The 27989-nt window shown below is 35.4% G+C and overlaps 1 protein-coding gene across 1 annotated transcript in view; it reads left to right on the top strand.

Moving 5' to 3' along the window:
• Window positions 1–23717, top strand: part of DIAPH2 (diaphanous related formin 2) — a 153218-nt gene extending 129501 nt beyond the window's left edge. Inside the window, 1 exon segment of the mRNA XM_032443965.1 lies at window positions 19228–23717. Within this exon segment, the coding sequence (XP_032299856.1) occupies window positions 19228–19292 (65 nt within the window). The 3' untranslated portion in view covers window positions 19293–23717.
• Window positions 23718–27989: the final 4272 nt, after the last annotated feature.

Below are 27989 nucleotides of genomic sequence, written 5' to 3'. Positions count from 1 at the left end.
TTCTTTGCTGAGAATGAAAAATATTTGCATCTTAATTTTCAAACAGCAGAAAATGTCTGGTATGTTTTTTATCTGCAGCATATGTTGAATCAATCAGTGGCCAGTTTCATTTCTGGCTGCGTGATTCCTCATCTAAACACAAAGCAAAATAAAATACATCTTATACTCCCTCTTTGAGAGAGGTCAGTTTGGAAACTATTTCCATAGAGGCAAGTGATGGTTTCATGGTATATATCAATTTATTCCTATTTAATACAAGTTATATAGAGAGCAAAAAGTTGTTTTTAAGGTAATGTTGATTTTTAGAAGTATAACCTGAAAATTCATAAGCTGAAATATGTTAGTTCATGTTTTCATGCAAATTCTTATGTGGTCTGAAGTCTTTTGATTCTTTACAGAGTCATTTTAAAGAAATATTATTATGATCAAAAAAAGAAATATTAAGTATTAACGACAGTGTTTAGAGGCTTTAGGAGAAAAGAGGTGAAAAAAAAGCAATATGTGTGTGATGAGAGATAATTCTGGTGTTTTTGCTGTTATGTCAAAGCTGGCTGCTTCCAGTTTTAAGCAGAAATGTAGTAGTACAGTCAAGGTGACTTACCATTGCAAAACCCACAGGCATCTTGAGTTTTCCATCTCTTCAGTAGATGATGTACAAATGAAAAAAGACAGCGATGTGGTATTTATGGTTTATAAAACAAAGTATTTAAAGACATCCTAATAAACTTATCTTGAAAGCACTGCTGTGCGGTAGGCGTGGTATCATGACAGTGTCTCTGCAAATGTTTCAGATCCTGTGTGTTAGTGTTGAGATACCTCAAATATTATACTGACATTCGCAGTCTTTGCACTGTGCATTATTCACCAATATTTGTGATACGTGACATTCTTGCTAAGTACTGTCAGGTACAATATATCATGAAACAATTCTTGAGAGTATACACAGAGACTCCAATTTTTGTGCAGGGACACATGTCCTTGAGAATATTATACCCTGAATTAAAATTTTTCTGTGCCATACAGAACTGAAATTATTAGGAAACTCCATATGATAGGCTAAAGTAAAACACCTTATCAAAATAGAAAATTTAACTTCAGGTGCAATGCTGACAATTTAAGATTTGCTACACTGAAGCATACAGCTAATTTCTTATATGGCCTGTGCATTTCGGTTCTTCCCACTCAGCTATGGTAAATCCACTTAAATTATTCTAAAGATCTGCAGACAAAAAAAAAGGTTCCCAAGGCTTTAATTGTATCAACTGTGTTCCTACTGATAACCTTTCTGTCTACTGACACTTTGGAAAGAAAAGATGCACGTTCTGGGGACTAATGGAGAAATGTTTAGGTTAATTCACACTTCTGGTAATCAGGAACATGGGCAAAGAGTTCATTTATCTTCTGTGCCCTTTGTGAAAGAGGAGTGAGGTCATGGATTCTTTTGCAGCAAAATAGCTGGAGGTGGATTGGACCCAATGACTGCAAAAAGATTTTCATAATCTTTCTAAATCAAATATTTTATCTTGGTTAAATATATACCTTCCATTTTCCTTGTGGAAAAAAAAGAGATGGAAAATACAGAATGGAGGTAAAACCTTGGTTCAGCTGCATTCTTAAGCTGATGCAGTTAGGAAATACATTAATTTCTATTTAAGAAGACTTTTGGAATACTTGCTCAGTCATAATTGGATAAAAACATTTTGCATTTGTGACCAATTAAGAGGAAGGTGCACAATATAAGAATGCCTTTTCCAAGTTCCATGCGTTTGGCCACGTAGTTCTGCTTCTGTAATGATCACTAGAATGTGCTTGTAGGTGTAACGCTGAGACAACAAGGCTGTGTTGCATGTTGGTGTACATTTAATATTTTTAATGCAATAAAAGTACTGCGTTATATGTTATTTATTCTGTTACCATGTTGCAGGGAAAATTACTCATTTTTATTAGATCATCTTTTGGAACTGTTCTGTAATTAACCACCAAAAGTAATGAATTCTAAATTACATTTTCAATTACTTATGACTAAAGTTATCTCAAAATGAAAAAGAAAAGAAAAAAATTGGTTTTGTTCTATGGAAAGCTTCACTCCTTTACTGGTGTTGCTGTAGTAGAGCTCTAGATTAGGGTAACCTGCTTTTTAAATTAAACGTCAAATTTAATTTGCCTTTAGAAACAAAGTATATGCATATAGTCTGAAGGAGAAAAAAGACACTTCACCATCACTTAATAGTGATGTATATGTAACATCAACTTTTTTTAGCCAATTAGCTAATGTCTGGCAGAACAAAAATGTTAGAGTTGCAGGTGTGTGTGTAGGTATAGACACCCCTACTTCTGTATGTGTTTTCTTACATACACATTCAGTGCTGTCAATAGAGCAATCTACGGGTTAGTCACAGGCTAATAATGGATTTCATAATTTAATGTTTTTCCTGAAATATTAATGAATTTTGAAATGTGAAATTCTTGCTTTGTTGATTCTGGACATCTCAGGATGATGTGTGTATGAGCGGATGTTTGATTGATGGAAAGGAGCAAAAAGCCGTAAAGCGTTTCTGCCAACAAAGGAAACTCTGAGGCAGAAGAAATTGATGCACAGGCTATAAATTTGCCTCTCCATTTTTCCACTGCTTTTACTTTTAATGTTGCTTCCCTGCAGTCATGATCTGAAAGCTTAAAAAATTACCTAAAAGTCACAGCATATCAGTTTTAGTAAGTTGAAGTTGGTTTCTCTATAAAATTTTGCAAGCACGTTATTTAAACAATGTTGCTCAGTGAGTTGACAGCTTGATCTTAAAAGTGATGCTGTCGTTAACTAAGTGCTGTTATTGCTACAAAATCATTGAGTTAAAATTTTTGCATGTGTTTTCCTTCTGTGGGCTCTTTTCAAGGTATGCTGTTCCTCTGTTTCATCCAAGCAGTGGATAATGTGTAAAAATGTCCACAGGAAACGAAGGTCCCCGTTTTCACTTGCACATTAACTATGCATAGCAAACGTTCCTTTGCTCTTAATTTTCTAAAGAAAGAAAGGAGGGGAAAAAAAAAAAAAAAAAGGTTGCTGCTGCAAAGAAAATGCATAAATGGGCATTTTGCATTATATTTTTCTTTATATATAAAATCATTCTGTTTTGTTTGAGTTATCATCTAAGTTTACTTAGTAATTCCTAAGGGCTATTAGATGATCATTAAATCTTGATTTTCTGTCAGGAGGAATTAATAATCTTGACTTCGGAGTGAATTTAGAAGCAATAGGGGATTGGAGTCAAATATTTGAATACCATTGCAATGTTGAATTGGTTATTCATGTTTCAACTCAGACTGACTGGTAGATAAAAAAATAAATTCAGTTCATAAATCCTTCTTTGCATTTTAATACTTGTTTTTCTGTGTTGTGGTTTGTTTTTTTCCCTCTCAGCTGGCTTAAAGTGTACATGGCTTGGGATCACTGGTTGGATGTCCTCCTTTATGAGCATCTTCTCGGTCAATTTCTAGTAAAGAATATATTAGCTGTATGCATAGACTGCATGTAAAGCTATCTTCAGAAATTGAACTCTCTAAGAGTGTGTTTCTGGATGAATTGGTCAATTTTATTTTAAAGGAAAGCTGAAGTTAATACTTTAATAGCCTGATATTGCCTTCCAAGAAACTGCCACTTAACTGGGAACATATTAGAAACATGTTCTAGACATAATCAAATTAAGAATGGACAGCTAACTTGTCTCCATTTTCCCTTTCTTTTTGCCTCCCTTTGTTGTCCTTGCATAGCTTCATCTCTGTGCTTTTAGCAGAGATGATGGGGAAAAGTTTTGAGAGCTTCTTATTTATTTACTTTTACATAATGCAGAAGGCTTTTTTTTTTTTTTTCCACCCATCACTGTGCTGACTGAAGTCCCCTTGGCTGTGTCTGTAGCATAGGCAGATGTGTAATGGTGTAATTGAGAGTCTTGATCTACATGTGCACACTGCATCTGCATCATGGTGCTCCTCCAGGCAGTTTTGCTAGGAAACCCATATGCACAGGCCAGAAGTGACCTGACTTATTCTCTGCTGGGTACACCAAATAGAAGGATCAGAGAATATCTGTGAATTTTGTTTACTTTCTCTGTATATATTTTAGCCTAAGGGCACATAATAACTGTTTTAGAAACTGAGATAAATAATAGATCTTAATTTATTTTCATTATATGTAATTACTTATGAAGAAGTCTCACTGAAAAAATTCTGGCTTAAGCTTTGAATAAATTAGACATGATAAATTGGCAAAGAGGGGGAAAAAATACAACAAAAACCCCCACAAGAACCAGAACTTTCCCATTTGAAAAACATCTCTGAAATCATAGCCTTGATATTTAGAGCTGCTGAGAGTATGTATATAAATACTAATGGTGAGCCCAAAATAACTAGTGTTAATATTTATTCTTTCTGAATCCCTTATATGTGCTTGCTGGGAAGTAGGAATTGATGATATATTTAAAAGGGTCTTCTGGCAATCATATAATACAATCTCCAGCTTTTGAAGCATAAATGTCACCTCCTTGATGAAGCCAGCTGTGTTGTCAAACCAGGTCCTCAAATCTTGTGCAACTGCCTGATTACCTCATTCTACTGTTGCACTACATTTGCAGTGAAGATTTTTTTTTCCCCTACATTTAAGCTGCGGTTGTTAACTATTGTCCCTTATTATACCATCTGCATAAACAAGAATTCAGCTGTGTTGTTCCTTCACCTTCAGGCAGTCACAGGTTGCAGTTAGATCCCCCTCTACTTGTTTATTCCTGCAAAAGGAGGGCTAAGCTCTACTCTCTGAGCCTTTTTGTAGTTAGCATGAATGGCCGTCTCGTGGGTCATCTGGCAGAAAAGGCAAGACAAGGCACCCTGACAGTATGAATGCACAGTAAGGGAGAAATACTACAAACACAGGATGTGAATCAAGGTGTGCTTTTGTACAAAGAGTGTATTTTACAAAGGCAGGAGGGATGGAGATACAAGAATCAATTGTTATAGTGTCTTATCTGGATATGGACAATATCAGTATTATTGATTAAATATACAGTCTGTAGGATATAAATTAGTAGTTAGTTATCCTCACTTGTCGGTTATAGGCCATGAGTTGTTTGCTTTTAATTACATAAAGTCAAACTTGATGATTAAGCTATTTTTCAGAAAGAAGAAAGAAAAGAGAGCTTGGCTACTAGCTAAACTACCAGGATTAGACCCAGGAAGTCAGAGGTTATGTAGTTTGCTTAAATGCTTACTTTTTGACCTTGAATTTTAAAAATACTGAGATTTTCAGTGCCACTTAGATGTGTAGGTAGTAATTCTACTAGACATTTATCAGCTCTGGGGGTTGAGGAGTTGAAATACCTTTATACTCTTGCCCTTAATTGTATGCTGCCATGGAAATAGTGTTATTACTTCCAACCAGTGTTTTTGTTCTTGTAAGTTTTTTTTATTGTCTTGGGCACATACATAATACCACATACTGGAGTCATGATTGTGCTTGCTTCTATTTTATTAATTTACACAGGAATTGAGCTTTTGGAGAGCTTCTTCATAAGAAGGATCTATAACCCTGCATATCATACTTTTTCTTTTAACACTTCTTTAATTTTTAGATTTATATCTGTTACTTGGAATGTCTTTGGACTGAGTTTCTAAGTAGAATATACTTAAGCAGTCTTTACATCATAGCATTCCTTTTTCCATTTGAACAATTCTAGTGTGTTTCTGGTGTAGTATTGCTCATGTACGGATGTTAAATCACAGTACCACATGAGTGCTGTTACAGGATGTGCATTGAACTTGCAGGTCAAGTTGTTATGCTGAAATGCAGGCATTTCTCTATTTTCTGTTGTTTGCCTTGCTATTTTCTGTTGAATTATTATGTAGGGAAGTTTCAAAATTCAGTTTTTCATTCATAATGTGCAGTGATAGCATGGTTTAAAGGACAAATGAAATATGAGGCTTTTAAAGTTACTTCATTGCCATAAATATCTAGCATATGCAAGAAAAGTGAATGATTATCAATAGCAATTATCAGCATTTAGAAGATATACATCTTAGTCCTGTCTTTTAGAAAATGCTATCTAAAAAAAGTCCAGTTCAAGAAAACATAAAAGTAAAAGGAACATGTCCTTTGACTAAAAGTTTAATGCAATAAAACAGGCTTGCCACTGTGTGCTCTGCAATCTCCACCACTCTGCTGCAGGGTAACAGTTCATGGTTTTCATTGCTTCAGCTTTAAAAGTAAGCAGAATTCCTTCACCTTCCTATTATGAGGAAATCCAAGGAAAAAGTGGGTGATAGTTAAAAGGCATGAATCTAAAATTCATGTGAGCATACTGACTTTCTTGTTTGTATGATAAAACTAATTCAAGTGTTTAAAAAAAAAGTTCATGAAATTGAAGGTGCTTATAGTTAGAACTGTTTACATGCAACAGAATATAATTCTAAGGGACATTGCCAGCTTTGGGCATAAAGTATCTGATGGATTAGTCTTATTTTTGTGGCACTAAGGATGTATTTTCCTGTTCATTTTATCTGGCAGACAAGTTCCTACTCTCTTGTACCCAGAGCAGAAGCTCCTGGCTTTTTTTTCTTTCACCTGAATTCATTTTCTTGTTTGTGTGGTAAAATTTGATATAGAGTTGTACTGTAGAGTTCTGAGAGGATGGGGAAAGGAGGGAACACCTGAAAAGCAAAGGTTTTATCTATAACAGGAAATTTTAAATTTCAAGGCTAGAAGGCATCTTGCAGGACAGAGGATTCCAAAATCTCTTCCACGTTGCAATAGAGGAGGGTTATCAGACAGTTTTTGTCCTTATTAACAAATTTAATTCTCTGCATTCAAGAGATGCTCAAGGCCAAGATTTATCCCTGAATGACTTGCTCATTTTTCTGCACACTCAGCAGTAAACTATTCTGACCCTATTCTGCTACTTTGCACACAGTCAAGCTAACCTTGCCCTATCAGTCTTTTCTGCATTTTCAGTCTGGGGAAACTTGAAGAGCAGAATTTTTTCTATGTGTCTTTGTGTTCCTGCTTCCCATCCAGCTGATGTGAAATGTTAATATAATATTTCAAGTTTTATATTCACATTAGTTTCATTATCTGAAGAAGTGGGATATTTCGTTGCCCAGCTGTTTTATGGTGGATAAAAAGCCTGTGTGTGACTGCCTTCCTTTTTAATGATACCAGAGTGGCATAGTTCCCTGTGGAACTATTGGTGGGTCCCAATCAATTTTTTTGTAAGAATGGCTGTATTGCCACATTCTGAAAATGCAGAAAGAGAAAAGCAGGTAAAAATGAATATAATTCACCTGCAAAATGAAAACAAAACCAAGTGGAGTTGATTTGATAAGGAGATGTTGTTGATGGAAGATTCCAGTAAAATTTGAAGAGTATATGTAATAGTTATGTTTTATTTTCTGTGATGGAAAGGGCTAAGAATGGAAGTAAACAACAGACAAAATGAGGCTTACCTTGTCATTCCTACTAATAAAGGAAATGCATATGAAATTCCTTTTTCTTAATGTTCTCATCACAGATGAAACTAAGGAAGTAGTCATGGGGAATCATTTTTTCCCATAATATAATCAGGAGAAAGAAAATATTTAACCTGATCTTTAATGCATATTGTGCTTCAAATTTGTGATGATGGGAGCATGAATAAATGAGTAGAGCATCTCCTGGCTGTTCACCAGATAAACAAAAAGCTGAAAACATGGTTGTTTACTAACTAGAATTTGATTTTACTGGTTTGTATATGAGTGAAAGAAGTGTAGATATTTGCTGTTCTTAAGTCTGCTTGGTAGTTCTCATTTCCCCGTTCATACTTATGTATGCAACTCATTTTCACTTATCAGTGCAGAATTGCAATGTTATATCTAAGTGTTATATAAAAGAGAATTTTAACATGGTTTAAGTTTAGTATGTCAGAGAAGAATAGCTAGTAGATAATATATTAAGGAAATTAATAACTGACAGAGGTTAGAAAACACAGGAGGATTGTCAGCAATTGATAGAAAGTAATTTAACTTTCAGAAACAATGCAGTAACCAAATGAGACTTGAAAGCACAAAGCAACGATTTTCATTGTTCAGTGAAGCTGGTAAAGTGCATTTTTCAAACACATAATATCTACAGTCCCACAGTGAGCAAGGGGGACAGTAAAGCTGCAGAGAAGCCAGACTACATGGCACGAGTCAGCAGACAGGTGGGTGTGGGTGAGCTGCATTCCATGTGAGGTGTCCTGAGACTGATGTTGAATTAGCTTTCTGCGGAAGCAGAGTTGTAAAACTCTGGATGGTCCACTAAATTTTGCTGTAGGAGATCTTGAAGAAGTACATGCCTTACACTGAACCGCTGTTTTGAAGCTCCTTTTCTGTTGTTTCTGCTGGTCACAGAATTTAAACTAGGAAGCCTGCACCAAATCAGTACATACTATATTATGTACATGCATCACAGGAAAGACCTTCTAATCTCTAATTCTATCTAGATAAATTTCACAAGAAGTAGGGTGGTTGTGCTATTTCATATGCAAGGAATTTTTAGAAGTTGTAAACTTCACAGAAGAGACTTGCAAAATGTTGATAAGGAAATGAACAACAGGTATTTATTATATGTAGCAGTTGAGAGAAAATGAATCCTGTTAGAGAGAGTGGGATCAGTGTGTACTGATAAAAGGCATTTAGTAGTTATTCAGTGTCATAAAGAAACCTTTTGAGTACGTTGATGTGATGGTGTTTCATGCTGCAAGAGAGAATGAGAGAATTGAAAGAGGGCAAAAGGTGGTAAGTGAAGTGATCTAGGATATTTGTTACTATATTAATTGAGATTAGGTAGGTAAAGAACCAACAGCTAAAGGTAAACAGAAAAAGGCAGGTGGAATTTTTATATAAGCCTTATATAATGTCTTTTTTCCAGAAACTCTTTGGACGTGTGTGCTACTCAGAAGAAGGTCATAGCTGGATTTAGGAAGGAAAGACTAATGTCGTGGTGTAGTCGGCACGTTACTGCCATTTTGCTATATTAGCATTCATTTACATAGAAGTGTTTTTATTCATATTATGAATGTCAGCATTAGCATTTAGATGTAGGTATTTCTAAATCGGTAATTAAAAACACATGGAAATATTCTCCTCATTTAAGTCATAGATCTCTTACCTAGCTTTGAGTTTTAGTGTAAGTTAATATCAACTAAAAGTGCTTAGAAGACAGCATGCAATCATTTAACAGAATAAAAAACAAAGAAAAAACTGTAGGGGACATTAAGATTTTATCACTGCATGACAAAAATGATGTTAACCTTGGCATTGCTTTCTCTAGAGCTCCTTCTCTAAGTGGTAATTAATTTCATGAAAGTTTATACTCTCAGAAGTCTGCAGATCTGGTTGGAGTTGAGAAGTTGAAAGATGCCAATTAATTTTCCATTTTTTTTTTCTTTTGTCCAGAGAGTGCAACACTTGTGGGCTTTAACAAAGTATTGTCTGCTAATTGGTGGCCTGGAGAGCATCTTCAGTAGAAATAACAGGATGAGGAAAGTTTCTAAGCTCAGGCAATAGAAGTAGCTTATCTTCTTTTTAACATTGCGTAGTTCGTTTTTCTTTAAAATAAGGCAAAATCTTTATTTGAATGTTCTGGAACTTGCATTGAGAACTTCCTGCATATCTTGCTACTAATAGGGATGTGTTCTTTGTTGTCTGTGAAGCCACATCTAGTCTTGCTTTTAGTACAGATAAAAATTTTTAGGGGCTTTTTCATAATGTATAATACAGGCTATCAGCATTATCACAGCTCGTTGTTTAGTAAGGAAGGGTATGTAGTTTCTCATCTTGGAACTGTAGAGTAGCTTGACCTTAGAAAAGAAGTTGTGTATGCAAGTGTTTTGCTTCCAGAGCAGTTATATCCAAATGTATATAATTGTCTTTTTTGTTAAGCATTCGTCAATTTAGTCAGACCCATTGGGAAGTAGTATTTGGTTTTAGGGTCTTAAAAAACCCTAAATGTTTCATTCACAAAGCAGATACAGATTATGAATTTATTTTTCCCAATAGTCTAAAATTGTAAAAATAACATTTTTATGAATTACTTCAATAAACAAGAATTTGATTCTCATGATAAGCAAGTGCCTTTGTTGCTAATAATTTATGGTAAAAGTCACATGCTCTGTTTAGTAATTCCCTGCTGTCATGTCTAAGGAGGTAATAGGTAGTGGTGAGATCATCTTGTCAGTCTCAAACCAGGAGCCCTTCTTTAATACAGGAGCCCTTCTTTAATGTTATATGATGAAGGTGCAGATGGGCATGGATGACTGCAGCTTGTGCCAGCCGGTCATACAGGAGTGATGTCGTTTTAAGTTTTCTCATAGCATATTCAGTTCTCTTTAAATATTGCAAAATGCTGAATTGTAAATGTTAACCTATCCATGAATAAAAAATGTTGATATTTTATTTAATCAAAAAATAATTATAGATGGTCTGCCTTTATTGTATTATTTAAAGTATTTCATTTTACATGTAGGCTACAAGTTATTGCAGAGTTATGTTTTTATAAAGAGAATTTGTTTCTGATGCATAAAAAATAAAAGAGGCACTCTTTTGCAGGATATAAAACAAATTGTTTGCTTTTGACAAGGGCTGTCAATTGTGTGGGTACAGGGGAAAAACTGGTGACATTTTGTGTGCAACAGCAGGAAAGACTTGCTTTATTGGAGTGTTACTCTTGTTCTGAAATTCCTTTGCAGAAAAGAGAGGTTCGAGTTCATTGCTTTCATATTCTATGCAAAGAATAAAGCATTTGTGCATGGGAGACATAACTTCCAGTATTTTAAGCTGCTAACTGATAAAACTGAGGAGTGTGGGTGGGAGCGTCCTACTGAAGCAAATGTGTTCATATGCTGCCCTTTAATAAAAAATTGTAAGGAATAGTTGGAAAGCTTCCCCTTTGACTTTCATCTGGCAGTTTTTGATTGTAACTTTGTAAAGGAATAGATATTGACTTCTATCAGACAGTTTTGGAGAAGAGGTGAAGAGCCTTCTATCATGACTGTGTACGTTTTGTCAAATCGTATACTTATATTTGAAGTGCAAAGTGAAGGCTGATGTCAAGAAATGCCTTCAGCACAGGCTGGTGTTGGTCTCTCGTGACTTTCTTCTTTCTTAAAAGTATCAGATTAGATTGTAAAATGATGGCAATCTAGCTGGACGTAAACACATTTATTGCAGGCTCAGCAGCCATTACATATCATTAGTGAAAGAAGGCAAGGGACAAGGGGACCACTCCGATGTCAGTTTGATTCTTTTTAAGGACAAATGCATTCGGATGAGAAGATGCTAACTTTATGTCTGCTCGTATACTTGAAGTTCAGAACCTATTACTGTCTTTATTTCTTTGTCCTGTTTGTAATGTTACAGTCAATTTCAAAGCAAATACAAATTGTAAGAACAGTAGAGTGAATAGGGAAGCTGGGAATATCAAATTTTGGAAGCCATTTTAAATTATTTATGAAAAATGTGGTTTATCAGCATCATATCAGTCTGTTCAGAATGCGTGCACACATTTGTGCTGTGTCACTCTTCTTAGCAGTAAAATAACAGGTACAGCTGAAATAGGGAAACATCTTTTATATCAACAAATCTGTCATTTCTGTCATAAAATGTTTTTTATAAGAAACTCTATTTTTACTTTTGAACAACTGATGAAAAAGTCAGCGTGTACTCATGAAAAGAGATCCATTCTGTATTTGGGAGCTGAAGTTTCTTGCTTACTAAAGGAGGTTTCAGTTGTTTACTCTCTGAAATATGTTACCTTTCTAATTCATAAGCTGAACTTATTTTACTGTGCGTGACATGCAGTAAAGGATACAAATTAGAAGTTCAAGGAAAGATACGTGAATAAATTTAGTTTTATTGCAGTACATATCCTTCGCTGTTTCTTTCTTACTGTTTGGATCTGACCTTCTTCCAGGATTTGACACGTCACATTTTATCCTTTGGGGTTTTTTTATATTACCTTATGTAGTACTTTCAGTTGTCTCATTTGGTTTAAAACAAATCATATATTCATGTCCTAAATGTTTCACTAGTCAGAATAATTAAGTTGATCAGGTCTGAGAACATTGGTAGGAAAATAATAGGGTCATTGAAGCATTCAAACCCTAATGGGAACGTGAGTTCATTCAGATATCAAATCCAATAATTGCTTTACACCTGTATACACAGTCCCAGTGAGCAAGTTCACATTAAAGGTTTAGTGGTACAGTTTCAGTGCTGGGCTCCAAGAGAATCTTAGTAGTTTTCAGAAGACTACGTTATTTTGAATTTTTCAGCAGTTTGTTGTTTATGTGTATCAGTCATAGGTAGCTCTGATTGCTCATTGTTATGCACTGAAAAATATTTCCACATATTGTACCTCCAGTAAGAAATTCTCTGGAGTAATGCATTATAAATTACATCTAATAGCAGTCAGAAAAATCTGAGAACTATCGTATGAGTTCCACTGCTTTGAATCAATTAATATTAGTCAAGTTAGTGGGATGAGGAGGAGTAGATTTAACTGCATTCTGAGTGTGAAACTGAGAGTGCATATGATTGTGTGTAGTGTAGCCTGAGGGTTGTAAGGATGCTCATAGATGTGACTGCTACTTGTAAAAGGCAATTTCATAAGAGTGAACTAGAAGTCAGCATTACTTAGTGAGATTATAATAGCAGTGAAGCAATAATTGTAACTTTGCAATTTATGCTGAATTCGGTGACAAAGTATCTGTGAATGCCAGAGGTGCAGGCTGTCAGAGATATTGAAGAAAATTTCTTCACAAATTAGAAGTTAAAAATACTGACTAGGAAAGTGACAGATATTCATAGTAGGTTTAGTAAATTCCAGACTCAGATGCTGGTCACAGTGCTGATTGTTACTGGATATATTCAACCTGACGCAATCATTCCTCTCTTTCTTTGTTTTCCCACCTTTCCTTAGTTCTCACCTGAGAATTAAAGCAGGAAAAGAAATGGAAAATGGCTGTATGTGGGCCTGCACTGTGCTGACATGAAGGGCTTTTTTTCCTCTGTAATTTTAAAAGCCAATTACCCTTGGAGGGAAGGAGAAAAATAGATTGATTTGTCTTGTAACCCCTGAGGCAGGCATATGTTGTCTCAAACTAAGGCTTTTCCATCTCAACTCTTGTAGAAGAACTTTCAATGCAAATCCCAAGCAGTACTATTAACAAAGAAAGCAAAGTCAAATTGAAATATTAAATAAATCATTTAAAGTTTTAAGGAATTTTAGCTTATTGGGCTTAGGCTTCTTTATTCGTGTGCGTGAAATCTTTAAGGTCTGAGCTAAGCTATAGTAAATCTTATTTAAAACAGTACTTTAAAATAAAAATTACAGATGCATCTTTTTCTGTAAATGCTTTGTGTACTAGAATTTTTTCAGCTATAAGTAGGGTGAGTTTGACAGTATTGTGATACAGAAGGTCAGCAGCATAGACTTCTGTTGCAAACATGTTATTTTTGTGTTCCCATACCGTGTTGATTGTGCTTACAGCTGGATTATGCTGAGCAGTGAGATGTCATCACGTGTGCCATTCAACGTTTACATTTCTTATGTTATTCATTTTTAAAGTATTTTATCACGCAGAGAACATAAAGTGCTGTTTTAGACTGCTGGTATTGGTTTCCATACAAATGAAAGTCTCTGCTTACCTGTGCCCAGCAAGCCAGGTATGAGTGGCAGCAGTACCATGAGATGTTTGTGTTCCCCTTTAACATATCTTGTTGTGCCAAGGCAAATTCTTTGGTTTTCTCTGGTTTATCCCTAGCTTTGGACTACCTTGCCTGTGGATATTAAATACTTTTATTTAGCAAGTTAAAGATCAGGACTTCCACGTGTGTTCTCGCTGAGAGATGTGTGGGCAGATACAGTGAGCTGGGCTCCTGACAACAAAGTGCTGTTTGTTACTTAAATGACTAAAACTTTGAGGGAAGTACTTTAAAGCAACATATGCATCTACATGCGATCTCTCTTACTGCGAGGCTAATGTGATAATTTTGGCACTCCTGCAGGATGTATGTACTTCTTTTCTCAGTGGAGGAACCTCTCTTTCTTAAGAGATGCTCTTTTTAAACATGTTGTCTTAATCTTCTTTTCCTGAGTTAGAAATCTTACTGATAACAATACAGACTCAGTATTTTTAACCTTGCTTATTTTAACACCTTTTCTCATATAACTGTATATTAGTAAATGTCCCACTAACCAGGTCAAGAATGTAATTTTTGGGGTATTAAAACATCAACACACTTATAGTTGATCTGTTTGGGCTGTTTATGTGTGTTGTGTAGTTTTGAGTTGAAAAGTGCTGCTGTAACACAGGCCTTAGGGTGAGATTCTTTTCCTCCTTTGGGAGAAATTCTGCTTATATGCTCAGGTATCACTCAGAATACATACTGAAGTTTGGGTTGGACCTAAGACAAAATACAGCAGCACTTTATGGAATTTGACTCTGCTTCTACAAGGTTTGCTTGAACTCTCTACAATTTCCTTTGATGTTAAAAATAACCATTTTAGCTGAAATTTGAATTTGCCAGGAATTTGAGTTTCTGTTCAGAAGAAGATCCAAGAACATGGGAATTGTATCACTCGGTCTTTTCTCATTTTTAGATACAAAAATATCAAATTGAAAAACATGTAAAATGGCCCAGTGAGGTGCTCTATAAAGGCTCTAGTTTGGATTTTATTTTGTGTGTGTAGTGTACCTGTTTTGTTTGAAATAAATGTTCAAAATAGTAAGAATAATAATTAAAAAAAAACAGTGGTTCCCTTAACTTGGTTTTATAACTTGTATTTTCTTGTGAGGAGTGAATTTTATTTGTGCTTTTTGAAGTTCAGTTTTGGTTTCATTTCTCCTGTTACTGATCTTCACCTCACTGTGTGGGTTTTTTTTTGTTTGTCTGTTTATTTTTCTTTAATGTGAGAGGCACATTTTGAAAGTTTGAAATAAAATTGGACAGAGATGGGCAGTATCATAACAGAATTGAGGTTATGAGTGCTGTTTTCTCTCAAGGTGCTGTTTCTCAGAAAGATTTTGTTCTAGACACTGAAAACAGTTTTTGAAGCTCTTAATTTCCTCAACTAGTTTATTCCTTACTTTACATTCCATCATAGTAATGTCATAGAGGCTAGACAGTGCAGAGAACGTAGCTATAGCAGTTAAGGAGGTGCTAGAGGTAGACTTGCTGTTTTACAAATTCTTTCTCTCTTTAGCTGTCAATTACTATTTCTAAAACAATTTACCTTTCACTTTTGATAATCCAAGATGATAAAGATGCATGTGATGAACAAGAAAACTCAAGTTAGTTCTTGTCATAAGTTTCTTTTCAAAGCAACTGTTAATATGCTGTTACATCAAAGCTCATTGTAGCTTGGCTCTAAATTTCCCTGTGCATAGACAGCTGAAGGAGAAAACTACAGGCTGGCCAGGATAATGTGATATGAATTGATTCTGATTTGCCCAGATGTTAATCTGTGACGTGATACAGCAAATATTGAGGTATCTTAGTCGGAACAAAGTGATGACTGTGTGTTTCTTGGACCTTCCACCTTCCTTAAAGACATAGAGATTTTGGAAAGGGTCCAGAGGAGGGCCACAAAGATGATCAGGGGGCTGGAGCACCTCCCCTATGAGGACAGGCTGAGGGAGTTGGGCTTGTTGGGAGAAGAGAAGGTTGTGGGGTGACCTCATAGCAGCCTTTCAATACCTGAAGGGAACTTACACCCAGGAGGGGAGTAAAGTCTTTGAAAGGGCTGACAATAGCAGGACAAGGGGAAATGGTTTTAAGTTGAAAGAGGGAAGATTTAGGTTGGATGTTAGGGGGAAGTTCTTCACTAGGAGAGTGGTTAGGCCCTGGAACAGGCTGCCCAGAGAGGTTTTGGATGCCCCGTCCTTGGAGGTGTTCAAGACCAGTTTGGATGGGGCCCTGGGCAACCTGATCTAGTAAAGGTGTATGTTTGGTGGCCCTGCTAGGCAGGGGGTTGGAACTACATGATCCTTGAGGTCCCTTCCAACCCGGGTCATTCTGTGATTCCTTCTACAGGAGGAATGCTGATGTCATCAGTATCACAGGTGCATTGTTTGTTCCCTGCAATTATCACATGTTGTTCTAGTTCACCATTTAAAACAGAAGTGGCTTGCACTCCTTTTTTAGCATAGTGTAGTTGTTCTGTACTTACGTTAAACTTTCTCGACCTCCTGATTGATTTCGATGTTATATTGTTTGTGGTGCTTGCTGAACTACTAGGAACTGTATGAGTGTTTTCCCTTGGGCTGCTCATGAAAACAAGATGTGTTTCAGTAGGATTTCCCAGTGAAGAAAATTTTACATGAATGAATAAATAAATATTTGATGCAAATGCTTTCATTGATTCCCAAAGGTAGAGAGGTCTTTCAGATTCCCTTGCAGGATGCATTTCTACATCCTTTACAAAGTCAAAATTATTTAAGAAATTAAATTGTAAGTATTTTAATCATTGCTGGGTTCCTTCCTTGTGTGATTTTTCTGAAGTCAACTTGAGGAGGTAGCCCTTCTAACATTAAACATATTTTTTTATCCTCAAATATGAGAAGGTGAATTTTTTCACCTTGTGATAGGTATTACAAAAAAAAAAAAAAAAAAGTAGCAACTCTGAATGTGCAGATTAGGAGAGTGGATTTTTAAATAAGTTACCATCTCAGCGTTCCCCTTACTGAGTCTTGTGTTCTCCAACATACGCACCAGCACAACAATTGCTAGCTGAGCACCCAAAGAGATATTCTACCCCTCTTCTGAATTCACCACTTTACCATTATTGTAGGATTTATTAACTAAGACTTTGTGTGTGTGTTATTGAGATTTGAGGGTCCTCTGACCATTGCATTTGAAGAAGGCAAAATAGTTTTGGTACTACTCTTCCCTCCAAAGCCTTTTTTTTTTTAAGCAGGTTTTCCCATAAGTTTTAGGTACTTTACCTTTTAGTTAAATGTTCAAAATGTTATTGTTTTTCTTTTTCAAAATAAACAAACATTAGTTATCTGTTTGACTGTTGTTATTGTTTTGTTTTTATTGCTAATCTAAGGGTGACAATCTAGGTTATTAACCAAATGATGTTCCAAGCTCAAGTGACAGCGGTTTATAATATGCTTATAATTTTAATGTAAGGCATGTCAAAAACATTTTTTTGTGGTTGTTATGTATTAATACAAATTCTAATTGTGTACCTTTAAAATACAGTTTTGTACAGTATGCCATTCTCTATTATCAGATATCTCAGTCTTACGACTAGGCAGTTCGATCGTACACCACCTATATTATTACTGGCATTGATTGCTCATAAAGAGTTAGGTTTATAATTAGTAGAGCACAAACGTACTACCTGGCAAAGTGAGTAAGTAGAAAGCACAATGGAAAAATCATTTAATCTTAATATTGCACTTCTGCAAAATCTCATTTATTTTTCTCCTAATGTAACTGAGTTTCATGCTGGTAACAAGCCACTGAGTTAATAAATCTGTTGCAGCTATTGAGACTCCTCTTTTAATATCAGAGCTAATGCAAAAGCATTAAGGAAAGGAAAACATAGTCTATTTTTGTGTGTGTGTGTGTGCAAAAATACTTTCCTCTTGCCAACAAATGTTGCTAATTGATTTTAATAGTAGTGTGTTACACTTATACATGAGAAGGTCTTAAAATTGAAGTCACCAAATGACACCAACTTGAAATACATTGTCTAAAAATGTATGTTTTTTATTGCATGGCAGCTATTTATACATGAAGCTTATTATGGTTTTGTTTTCTCATATTACTAGATTCATATTACAGGTTCAGTGATGCTTAAGCACCTTTTCAAATATTTTGTATTTTGTCAATATTATTTATTCCCAGAAAAGTTAAATCAACCACTGAAGGCAGTTATCACTGGACTCTACTCTCTGCTGATAATGATGAGCAGCAGCGCATGTGAATTGGTACCTCTCCTTCTTGGGTTTTAGAGAGCTTTTCTGTGCTGGTAATATCCAGTGCCTAGTGACTGCAACCAGTGTAGAGATTTATTCCCATGCAAAACAGATTGACTTAGGGTAATTTGAATACTTTATGCATGGATAAATTCATTAGGAAAAGGAGGCAAGGCAGAACTATAAAAAGAACAAATATCTTGCTGAAGGAGCCCTAATTCCCTATAGCATTGGAGACACTTCTATTGAACAGAGAAATGGAAGGCTGATTTTGCAGAGCTCTTGCAGTCTTCACAACTATCATCTGTTGTGGTCCAGAAATAGTTCACTGATCCCCCTGACTACTCCAGAACTTCATTTAATGTTCTTAGGCTGTTTCTGACTTGGTTAGGTTATAACATGAGTCTTTTTTAAAGAATGTTTTCTATCCATCAGACAAGACACGTATTGGGATGCTCTGATGCTGTAGCAATGAAGGACTGGTACTGATGCAAACAAAGAACAATAACCTGGATGTAAAACAAAAGAGTAGAGGAGGTTATGTCAAAAATAAACAGTGACCAAAAAATAAAATTATGCAGCAAGACCGCATTTGAAAAAGATCAAGACCTCCATAAAATTAAGCAGGGGCATTTAGTTGTGGTTGGTAGTTCATGATATTCGTCTTTTCCTGTGAAAGATGTATTTATCGTTCATTGCAATAACTACTGTGTAATATTTCATACTAAAAGTTCACATTGTACAATCAGGAAATGCTTAGGAAGTGGCTGATTTGACAGTTCTATTTTAAACTCCATATTAAATCACAGCAAGTAGTCTAGCACTTTAACATTTGCAGCATCTTATAGTAGACTTTCCACCATCGTGTTGGTCAGTACAGTCTCAGGAGTCTTGATATGTATTTTTCCAGAGATTTCTGCAAATAGGTTGTTTATAATATGAGGCATTAACCTAGAATTTTGTTAATTGTGTGCTGTTTCCAAGGGGACAGTGTTTCAAGATACTCTTAATGCTTTTATTACCTGACTTCTCTGATCAAGAAAGTAATTTATTGCTGATTGCAGAACTCTTGAACTCTGTCTGTCAGCTGTAGTGTGAAACTTTTCTGATCCAATCTATTGGTTACTTATTTACATATCGTTTGAAATGTTTTTCAAGGCTATTTGGAAAATCTCTTGATGTTGCACTGTCCATGTTTCAAATCCTATAGTGATTTGTTTTTTCTCTCTTTATATTGCAGATAACAGACAAGTAGGTTTGGAAGACTCTCGTACTCGTCACAGTGGAACAAGAGCAGCTATATGATTCTTCTGATGCCAAAGAATTTAGTGAATTGTTTTATTTACAATTACATGGATATATTTTTAAGAGTTTATCATCCAAATTGGCAACGTTCACAAAAGAATACTGGTATTGACTAAATGCGGGAAATGTTTAAATATTTTTTGTTAAATAATCCACATACTGTATCTTATTACCCCAACTACCAAGATCTGTAAACAGTGTTTAACAGCAAGGTCTTTTTTTTAAGGTACTTTTTTTTTTTTTTCCTTTTTCCTTTTTCCTTTTTTTTTTTTTTTTTTTTTTTTTTTTAAAAAAGCTGGTAATTTAAATGAAAGGAGTTGGGGGTTCCAAGGAAGTGCTTTATATGGCTAAGAAAACAGAGCTTTGTTGAAAGAATACAGATGTGGATTCCATTTGCAATTCTTGTTTGGACCTGAAAGGAAAAACGTAATAAAATTGTATGTTGAAAAATTGAGAGATGAGCTGATGTACAGAATCATTTTTGTAACCATAAAAATGCTATGTGTAGCCCCAGTGAGGTTGCTGGAAATCTTTATCTCTATGTAAAGCCTGGTGGATTCAGCAGTTTTAGCTGCAAGTAGGATATACCACATATCTACACTTTTGGTGACTTTAATGATGTATAATTGCTTATCACTGCTAAAAATGAAAAATAATTAAAAAAAAAAAACTATAGGATTTTACAAAAATTAAACGATACTATGGGCAGAATATGTTTTTAACTGAATATACAGAGAAATTTTCTAATTGTGAACTTATATATTCTTTATACAGATATTTGGGGAAAATATGATTGTCCTATTTTAACTGTACTGAAAATACCTTTGTGTAGGTTTTTAGATACTGGCTACATTATGAAGCTATTCAGAGCTGCCTCTAAGTTTTTCCTCTGTTTCTCAGGTAAAACATGTAGCGGGATCTCTGTGGTGGATTTTAGTTCTGAGGGTTTAGCAGCTAAGAATAAGTTTTCTACCTGGAGCACTATATAGCAGAGAAACAGCAGATTGCAGCAATCTGATTTTTTGGGAAACTCCTCCCATTCTACTTTGTATACAGCCCCTGCACTGCAGTACCTCAGGTGAGCAGTCAGCTCAGTAGCTGACACTGTCTATGTTCTGCCACTCAAGGGGGAACTTAACAGTTCTCTTTCCTCCCTAGACTCTTGTGGAATGTACAGTGTGTTTTGGTGTTCAGGTCAGTCTTCACCATCCTTTGTACTGAAGACTTGATGCTTATTAGAATGAGATGGAGAATTTGAAGTGGGAGTTCCGGTGGAACTACTTGTATGTTGTTCAATTATGGTATTTTTTAAAATGGGATACAGTGTAGTAGATGGCACTTATTCTCAGATTATTACTGATTGATGCATTAATATGAATACTTTTATTGCCTGGGGTTATGGAAAACTTCTTTTTTAATGTTATATAAAGAATATTTGGGAGTCACGTTATTTTCTGTGCACAAACTGCTAGCTCTAGAGGAGCATTTGATACTGGGGCGATGTAATTTTGCACTACTGCTTGAGCCAAGCGTCTTTGTACAGTTAGATTCTTTTTGCTTATCTGGTAACATACTTTATGATTTTAAAGACTATCCAGCTATATAGGGATAATTGCTTACAATTTCAAGCTATGTTCATAAATATACAGTTACTGTAAGAAAAGATAAAAGATACAGCTCCTTATCTGTCCAAGTATTGATTTTCCAATCTTTTTTTTTAAAAAAAAGGTCTTCAAAGGATACAGTTTTTGCCCATTGCTGCATCACTAAACACAAGAATGCAAATGAAGCCAAGTGAAGTGTGTGCTGTCAACTAATACTCTACCTAAACAGGGGCTTTTTGTGTTTTTAGTAATTAAGCAAAGACTTGTATGGTACTTCAGGAAAAAAAAAATGTGCATGCAACAGGGTTCTGTTCTGTGTCTCAGCTCTTTCAGTAAGAGATACAAATAATTATATTCTGTTTTGTGTAAGGTCAACATCAACCTTGTACTCAACCCTATTAATTTTGCAGTTATAAAAATGTACTTAATGTGCATAGCCAGTTTAAAAGGATTAGGTGCATAATGTCAATATAAATTTGTACTGCAATCAATAGTGTATTAAAATTCAAATTTTAAAATGAGCATTTTGGGATTTAGAGGTATTGATATCTTTATATGTGAAAACTCAACAGCTCAAAGCAGAATCTTTATACTGTAGCAGAAATTATTAGTGCACAAGTTTTTCATTTCCGTGGCTGTATTTTTTAAAGGTTTGTGAATGCTGACTGCAGATTCTCAAGAACCAAATCTTAGCAAAAAAAAAAAAAAAAAACAAATTAAAAAAAAAAAAAAAAAAAGGAAATCCAAAAGAACATCATCATCTAATACTTCTATTTTACTACTATTTTTTTCTTATTTGAAACATTTATATAATTTAATGGACATATCTGTTAGAACAAAAGTGTCTTTCAAAGGAAAACTAGTTTAGAGGATAATTTATGTAAATATAGGGTGCTCGTATTTATGAAGTCTAAAATATTTTCTGAAATTGATGCTGGTCACTTTGTCTTTTGATAGTTTTTTCAGTCTATATTAAATTGCAGCTATTTTTAATGTTTTTATTATTGATCTGATTTTCAGAGTTGTCACGTGTTTCTCTAGAAGTGTAGAGTAGTAGCACCTTTTTCAGAAATGCACTTGCCTTATTTTCTAATTTAAAAAAAAAAAAAATGAAATATATCAGTTAAATTATATTTGTATTCAGAATAATCCCAGAAAGAAAATTGCTGGAGGCTTCATACATAAATTTCTCGCTAATTATTTTTCACTAAATGTCCTCTGAGACATGACGTTAACGGTATCCTATCACATCTGTTTGCATTCACATTTTTCCAGTTAGAAGTAATGAAGATATTTTTTTTTATGATGTTACACTGTTTACATTTCTTAGTTTATTTAAGAGGAAAATAATCTTACCTTTGTAATGAATTAAACTAAATTTGCAATTGACATGGGAATGAATGGTTTAAATCATATACAAATATACACCTCTGTTGCTTAAGACTACTGGCTGTACTGATCAGAAATGTGAAGACACAACATTTTTGCTCAAGTTTGCTGAGAAAAAGTGCAAGATGATTTATCATGTATGTTTGTGATTGAGCAGATATCTTTTCCCAGCACATAAGTGATGTTTGTTTTGTGTTAATCATATTCTGAACAGAGGTTAAAGCCAAAATCAAATCAGTGCTTCAGAGGGCACTGACAAACACCTTCAGGAAGCATTCCTAGAAATACTGTTACGTAATTTGTTCTGATTTTAAGCAACCACGATCAATATGGAAAGTGTTATCCGGAATTAGTAATTCATTTTTGGAAATTTAGAGACAATTGCATACATTCCCATAGTTCCCTTCTGTATTATGAAAACAGTTATGAATATATGTATATTTTTGCATTTGTATGTGTGGTATATGTACTACCTCAGAGAAATGCTGTAAAAAACAAAACAAAAACAAAGAAAACATATTTTGATGATTTCTATCCAAACCACAGTTCATCCATGACCTAATTCAAATTCAATCCACATTGTACAAATGGCTTGCTAAACTGAGAATCTGGCTGTGTTTTAGGTTTGGCTCTGGAAATCTTCCTATAGCTTTCGTTAAGAAAACTTTGCAGTGTTTTGCTTTTGCATCCCTCAGGCAAATCGTGCTTTGATGGGTGAATTTAGTACATCCTATATTGAGAATATAGGAAATATTTAAAGCTGGTAATAGTTACGTGGACGCAAACTTAAGTAAATTGTTTCTTATCCATTAAACAAAGGCTTGGCTGAGTTATACTTCAATGTTTGCCTTCAAACTGGTGAGGGGTCACCATAACAAATGCTGAGAGAAAGCAATGTAAAGGTAGCTCATCTCTTATGTGCCATAATGTTACCCATTTTGATACAAGTATTGTAAGATACCTTCATGTCTCACAGAATGTAAATAATGAAAATAAAATCAAAGCAGTTAAAGCCAAATCCCTCAGCTTTTTCAGATCACGTACTGCTTTTGTGCACAAGAGACATGTGTAAGCCTGTGTATTCTGCAAGCTGTCACTAGGCACCCACTGATTTCATAAGAAAAATGTTAAAGGAGAAAGATTTGTTCTTGTAGTGCTTCTTTTAGTGCTATTTGAGGTGATACATATGCCACAGAATGTGAACAATAATTGATTACGGTTTAGTCAGGATCATGCGCCATTTGGTTTCCCTTTTAGAAGTCATAAGACTCCTGATGCCAAAAAAAATCAAAGTGACAAAACTCATGCATTTCTATTTTTTAATCAGCTCTGTGTTTGTATGTAATGTTTTAAATAGGAATTTGATGACATTACAGCCTGGCCATTGTTTATCCATGTATTCTGAAAACTGTAATAAAGATTATGTACATGATTTTGCTAGGTGCAGTGATGTTTTACTTGTTCATAATGACTTACTGAGTTATCATCACCTCAGAATGTGTTTTTGCTGTGTAGAATTGTCATGCTGAAATTACTCCTTGGCACGTTCTTGCTCTCTGGGGCATTTGGATATCTGGATTTCTTCCCAAAGGTGTTAAGTATATTTGACGTGAATTGAGGAGGAAAGGAATGAAGGAATACTTTTCCAGCAAAATAACCAATAACCTGTGTACAACTTGAGAACCAAGATGTCACAATACCAGGTTATTTTTACAAAAGTAACAATAAAAGGGAGTCACTAATGCAATTAACATGGGTCCCTATTTATTTCAAGTGACTGTGTTCCAATAACCTGGAGAACACAGCTGGACGGCTATGGTTGTTTTCCAAATTATTTATTGAGCTTGGTTACAAAAAATGGTCTTAACAGAAAACTTGGCTGACTTTAAAAACTAACTGTTACACCTTTTCTCATTAAAGTCACTATAAGAGATTGAAATGTGATTGAAGTTTGGGTAGAGCACCTTGGGTTACTGGATTAAAAAACCTCCTATTCAAAGTGAATGAAATTCTGCTGTCAGCCAGGCTGACGTAACACTCCTCCAGTATCTTTTTATACATGGGAAAGATGCAGTGAGGGGTTGGCTGAAGGCACTGTTTTGTTTTAATGAACTGGAGTTAGATTTTTATAGATATATTTATTTTCTTATGGGAAAAAAGATGAAGTAAAATGAGAACTTTTAGGTGCCGGCTATAACTGGAAATGCTGTAATTGGCACGATTAAGCAAACATAGTAATGATGCATTATGTACACATAGTACTCCTGTTCCTTATATTTAGGTTAATGCTTTTGACTTCCATGAGAGTCTGGAATTGCTTTTGTCCTCTTTGTTTTCCTCCTGGGAGGTTAGCAGGCAGAATTTGCCCTGAAATGACTAGGTAGCAGCAGCATACCTCCCTCAGTGGTAATTATGCTTGTTGCTTGCTCACGTGTGGACTCTGCTGATTGATGGCAAATTCTGGTGCTCTGCCATTTATACAGACTGACTGCTTATGTCTGGATACTTTTTGTAACGCTGAGCTATATTCTTCTCTCCTTTATTTCCTCTAGTCTCAGTCTCTAAATTAGCCTTTCTGTATATATATATATTTTTAAGGATATCTGTATTCTTGGGGCATGGTAATGTTATTACAAAAAAGAAGAAAATTTGCTCTGAACTACTTTGTAAGTACTACATCGCTATAATTGATCCTTTTGTATGAATGCGAAACTGAGATTAAGACTGAAAAAAATCCCATATAGGATTTGGTCCACTTAAATTCACAGGGTACGGAAAGCTGTTGTGTTAACATAGTGATGCACCCGATGTAAAGAACCCTTCTGACAGGTGAGGGATGTTGCCTTGTGTGCCAGCCTAACAAAAATGTATTTTTTTTCTTTTTGCCTGAATTCTGACATGAAGAGAACTGAGATTAGAAAGAAAAAAGTAGGGATGGATCTGTGAACAAATAGTTTGAACAACGGTTAGTGAGTTTTGAATAGTACTTAAAATAGATTGGCAGTATTTTGTAAAGCTTATTTACTTTGTGATGGATCTTGGAAGAGTCATAGTATCTCTTGTGAGGAGATGCACTTGCAGTTTTATTTCAGAGAGCCTAAGGAATTCAAAACCATTTGAAAGCATTCTTACTGTTCACCAGAATATATCTATTTTGTTCCTTGTGGCTTTTTGCTGTCCAGAGTTGTGCTCAGAAATGAAGGTTGACCTTGCAGGATACTTAACCACAGCAGTCTGCAAATGTGTTAGATATGGGGGAGGAGAGGAACGTGCCCTGTTCCAAGCAGTCTGCTGAGTGAATAGACTGTTTTGCTAAGATTTTTAAAGCCTGGGAATAAACTGATAATGATTAAGATAGTGACTTTTGGTCTGATTGGCATTTTAACTCATCACAGGACATTGTTGCTATTAAGGAATAAAGCTTAGTGTAGCTGTGGTGTTGTAATAGGAGTCAGTGATCACGGCCTCATTAAGTCTCAATAAATATTCTCTCTATGAACAGTGTGAAATCAGAAATGGGTAACTTGGAGGAAAGGGGGCAGGCAAATTATGCTGGGGTGATAATGCTCTGTTTGTTTGGTTGGTTTTTTTGCCCCAGAAAGTAAAACTAATCAGGTGATTTGAAATGCATTGAGCTCTATCTTAATTTTCTAAAGAAAAAAAAAAAAAATCTGATGTAAAACATCATCAAATTCAGCAGAGGGTAGCTGTAGTTGTGGGGGAAAAAAAAAGATGTGGAAAGAAGATCACATCAGTACAGCAATGCCTTTCTGGTTATCAAACTGTAGTTTTTGTCTTTCAATCCACTCTTCCCAAGTGGAGACCCAAACTGCAGGCACTCACACAGCAGACTGACTCGAGCACTGCGCTTCTGAAGGAGCATGTGAGCAGGCAGATTTGTCTGCCCGTCAGGCTGTGCTTCTGGGAAGTGCTGTTCTCTGCCTTTGAAACAGCACAGGAGGCACACGTTGCGTTTTGATTGATGGCTCTTGGAAAGGAATTTTAGAAAGGGTGATGCTGCTGCAAGCCACTTCCCAGCAGGGCAGGAAGGCGAGGCAGGATGGAGCGCGCTCTGCCCTGCAATGCTGCCCAGTAGCTGGGAGCTGCTGTTTCCTCAGTTACAGCTTTCCTCTGCAGGCTCAGGCGTTGCAGCAGTTTGTTTGCATCTCTCAGCTATCTTTGCACTGTGAAGGTTAAGAACAATTTAAAAGAAATGAAAGCTTTGGTTTTTAAGTATGTTTGTACTGTGCAGAGAAATTCTGTTCAGTAGGGAAGACCTCTTTACAAGTGCCGTGTAAAACTGGTGATGGTGGTTTGGTGATTCTGCTCCTAGCTGAGCTACTCACCTAGCACTGGTAATTCAGACTCACTTTCATCTTCTCTAAACTCAAGATAAATTAGCAAAACCTGCCCTAAATTATGTTGTTATCACCTTGATTTTTGAATGACTGGCAAAGTAGTTGTTCCTTGCGGTAACTGGATAAGGCAATCAGTTTGTTTTCCTTCTCCAGTGTAATACATTGTCACATTGCTGTAGTTAGTCTGCAGACCTATTCACATTCATTACCAACACCTGTGGACTTCTCAACATTGAGCTGCAGTATAAAGAAGAAAAAAGCCTAAACTAGAAATGCATGCAGGTGAAATACAAAACATGTTATTTTAACTTTAGATATGGGAGTATCTCTATCAAATATGTGGCATGTTACATGATGTTAATGCATTCTGTATTGATTGATTCAGAGCCCCGTTCCTCTGCAGCAGGAGGATGCCTTAAAGCCTGGTGCACATGCTGGAATGTGTTTCTCTTATGGTAGAATGGAGCTTATTCAGAAATCCAATCACTATAAAGATAATGAGGGTAATTTATAGCCTTTTACAACCTACTGGTATCAGAAGCTAAAACCGAACTAATGTTGAGGGAAACAAACCCTTACTTCAAGAGCTAATAGACACAGAAATGCATCAATTTTGGCTAGCTAGTGATGTAGCTTGTATATAGCTTACAGAAAGCCTTAATAGCTTCATATTTGGATCTTTAGGTTTGATTAATATGCCAAGTCAGACATCCAAAATGCTCTTCAGTTTAGTATTATTAAAGCAGTTACCTAACATATTATTGTAATGTTTATGTGTGCTTTAGTCAGTCATCTGGATGCTGCTGTGTAGGCTGTGCATATTGAGTCTGGCTTTGCATGCTTTAAGCTGATAGTCTAAAAGTGAATGAAGTGCTGTGGATTTTAGATGTTTATACTCCATCTATAAGTGAAATTATAATTATCTGTATCTTTAACGAAAACTAAGTTCAAGAGAAAGAAAACAAAAAAAAAAAAAAAAACAGGCAATTAACTGAAATGTATATCTTTCTTTAGCAATACTTTTTGAAAGCTGATAGAACCCATGTTGTTTTATTACACAACATTTTCTATCTCATCTATTGCCAAAAGTAGCTAGTTCCCTAAGTTCAGATATTCACACTCTGAGGTTTAAAAGCAAACTTAATTGTATCGGATTAAAAATATTCTATAAACTTTTACAAAACTGAACATAAATTGTATTGGGGAAAATAAGTTTCCAAGTATTCTGTGAATTTAACTAAAACTAGAAATGAATTTTCAGTCATCATCTACATTATATTTAGTGCAGCAATCCTACCCAGATGGTTATTAAAGTATATGTTTGTAGGGGAGAGCTGTCTGCAGTG

The sequence above is a fragment of the Coturnix japonica genome, chromosome 4, assembly GCF_001577835.2.
Source record: "Coturnix japonica isolate 7356 chromosome 4, Coturnix japonica 2.1, whole genome shotgun sequence".
NCBI classification, from domain to species: domain Eukaryota; kingdom Metazoa; phylum Chordata; class Aves; order Galliformes; family Phasianidae; genus Coturnix; species Coturnix japonica.
Note: the sequence above shows the minus strand (reverse complement) of the source record. Positions and strands in the feature narration are given on the sequence as shown.